We start from the raw sequence: 3,107 nt of genomic DNA on the forward strand, positions 1-3,107 counted from the left end.
GCTGTTGATGTATGAACTCGTGGACGAGAATCCAGTTCGTCAAGCCCTGGCTAAAGAAATTGTCGTGCTTTGAGAAGAAAAAGTTCACTCTCAAGATTTTTGTTCGGAAACTCGTGTCGATGATACGGCCGTGGGGGGTGATTCTGAACCTTCATCGATGTTATGTCCGTTTTTATTCTAGGAAAGGTTGGCAAATTTAGTCATTTCTGTACTCTAGAGCATGGCGATTTTGTAATTGCATCGTAGTCACATGGCAAATGTAGATACTTCTTCATATTTTTTCTATTTCCTTCCTTTCCCTTATTCTCGTCACAACCAAAAGAGTAGCCCGTCGTGATGTGGTCTCATCGCGCCATCCCACAACCCCTTCACACGAACGTGCCACACTTACTAGGAGTAAGAAAGGGATGAGGAGATGGTGCATGCTGCATGGGCACTTCACATCAGTGCATGCATATGCATACACACAGAATTAAAAAAACAGAAATTGCGCGTTCATGCAGACGGCTCTGCGACGTCAAAGGTGAACCCCGAGCCTTGCAGCGCGTCCACGACGATCTTGTCTAGCCTCTCCGCCATGACCGGCGTGATGTGGTTGCTCCAGTCCCCGGCCACACCCTTCCTGAAGAAGGACTTGTGCGCCAATGGACCATGGCTGCCACTCTTGTTCACGTCCATGTTCTTGAGGCTCTCGAGGCTGCACAGCTCCACGATGTCCTGCACCACCCCGGTCGCCTCCTCCTCGACGGAGAAGGCGCACCCCATGAACTCCGCCAGCTTCTTCACGTTGCTCTCAGGGTTCCGAAGCATCTCCTCGTACCGGAGGAAGAGCACCTTCTCAGGCTGCCTCCTGCTCGCCTCCCAGTACCCCAGCACGTGGCGCCACTGTGGGCCACTGACACATATGCCATCACAGAACAGCTCGAAGGCCTCCTCGAACGTGTATGGCAGCGGCTCCTCGCCGATTCGTGCTCTCGCAGCGGCCGCCGCCACTGTCTTCTTGGTGAAGAACCACGAGGAGACGAATGCGTCCTTGGGGTCCCGGCAGATGTAGACGATCCTGCAGCCGGACTCCTCCGCAGTGATGCGCCGTGGCAGGAGGGAGTATGGCAGGTGTGTCGAGAGCACGCGTGGCGAAGGGAGCGCCGCCACCACGTGGCCCATGGATTGCGCGTACTGCAGCTCCAAGTACTGGACGATGTCGTGGGGGTTGCGGCGGCGGAGCGGGTAGTCGAGGCCACGCAGCGGGTGCTCGGCCCGGTTGCGCGTGGCGAAGGCGAGGGCCTTGAGCCAGGTGGTGCCGCACTTGGGGAAGCTCGCGAGGAGGACGTCCGACGGCCTTGGCTCGAAGACGGAGTGGATGGCCGGAACGCCCTGGAGGAACTTCTCCAGCAGCCAGAACCCGCCGTACTGCCTCAGACGGAACGGCGGGAACCGCGTCTCCAGTGGAAGCGAGGTGATGTCAAGCTCGCCAATAGCGGCGGCACAGGCATCCGTGGACAATGGCATCATGCTCATGCTCATGCTGCCCACTTTTATTTTACTCTACTACTGTAGCTGTTCTGTAGTATGCTTGGTTGTAGCCGACACGTCCTTTTATATACGTACTACTGCCCAAAAAAGAATGTGCTATTGCGTGCCATTAATTACTAGTTGAAACATAAATTCTGCAAGATGACCTTAATTATATTCCGGATCAAATAAATTAATTAATGCAAGTGAGAGCCCCAGCTGTTAAACAAGAAATTATGGCTCGGATGATTAGATTATTTGTGGTGGAACAGCATGCTCATCGTTTCCTTTTCTGGATTTGTTTCAGGCTCTCCGGTGATGCTTGTTCGGTATGAGATCTCGAATAGAGGTATTGTGTCAACAAATGTCCCAGCTGGCGAAGGAGACATCCCAGCTACGTCCGTGGAGCTAGCGTCGGTGGAGCTGGCGAGGCAGACGTCCCAGCTGCCCCGTGATGCGTTGGTGGAGAGGCCAAGATATATCTCTGCCACTAACATGCACGTGTATAAGATATTAGGCTCTCTTAATTTGAAGCCTTGTGGAGCATTGAGGCCAGTGGGATCATTCTGAGCCTCGCCAGTAAGAGGGTGAGTGTGATTGAGAGTAACGCACATCTATCTACCGTAATACGTGAACTGTTATTCCTTGTTTGAAAAGGTTATAGATAGTATTGTCTGGTATTCAGTTTTTTATTATTTCTATGTTTTCTCTATCAGTTTTAATATTGTTCCTTACTAATTTCCCCCTTTTTCATTTTTACTTTCTTGTTATTTCTATATATTTTCTTATTCCTTTTCACATTTTAACTCATGCAATTTTTCATAAATCATGATTATTTTTCAAATGCATTAATATTTTTCAAATTCATGAATGTTTTAAAATACTCATAGACATTTTTTACTTTGTGAAAATTTTAAATTTGTGAATCTTTTTTCAAATTTGTGAACTTTGTTTGAAATCCATGAAACTATATAAAATTCATGACATTTTTTGAAAATTAAGATTTTATTTAATTCGCCACATTTTTTAAAATCCATGTTCACCTTTTGATTTAACAAATATTTCAAATAAAAAGATAGCCCGCTTTTTTTCCTGAGCTAATAGTGGAGCTAGCGGGAAAAAAAAGCTAACCAAGCTAGCTAAGCAAGAGCTACATGTGTTGGTCCATGTGAGCGTTATAGCACAAAATCTACGGTTTCCACATGGAATAGAGCATTTAGAATACTACTAATATAAGAGCATTTAGAATAGCGTTATAGCACAAAAGCTAACCACTAATATAAGAGCATTTAGAATACTCAAATACTCCCTCCGTCCGGAAATACTTGTCATCAAAATGAATAAAAGGGATGTATCTAGACATATTTTAGTCTAGAAAACATATATTTTTATCTTTTTGATGACAAGTATTCTCGGACGGAGGGAGTAGTGATCTAAACGTTTTTATATTAATTTACAGAGGGAGTAGCCTAGTTTCCACTGTGCCAGCCCAAGTTAGGTGCGCCTATGCGAAACTTGGACTGTTTGTAGTGTATAGGTAAATTCGTAGGGTGTTACTAATACTGTTGAAAATATGTCCTAGATGAAATAATATT

The 3,107-nt window shown here is 46.3% G+C and overlaps 1 protein-coding gene across 1 annotated transcript; it reads right to left on the reverse strand.

Annotated features, from left to right (window-relative positions):
• Positions 1-264: 264 nt before the first annotated feature.
• LOC123162233 (cytosolic sulfotransferase 5-like) lies at positions 265-1,545 on the reverse strand. The gene has a single exon (XM_044580012.1). It carries the CDS (start codon positions 1,522-1,524, stop codon positions 496-498), a length of 1,029 nt encoding a protein of 342 aa, XP_044435947.1. The 5' UTR covers positions 1,525-1,545; the 3' UTR covers positions 265-495.
• Between the last annotated feature and the right edge of the window lie 1,562 nt (positions 1,546-3,107).

This window comes from Triticum aestivum, chromosome 7B (genome assembly GCF_018294505.1).
Source record: "Triticum aestivum cultivar Chinese Spring chromosome 7B, IWGSC CS RefSeq v2.1, whole genome shotgun sequence".
NCBI classification, from domain to species: domain Eukaryota; kingdom Viridiplantae; phylum Streptophyta; class Magnoliopsida; order Poales; family Poaceae; genus Triticum; species Triticum aestivum.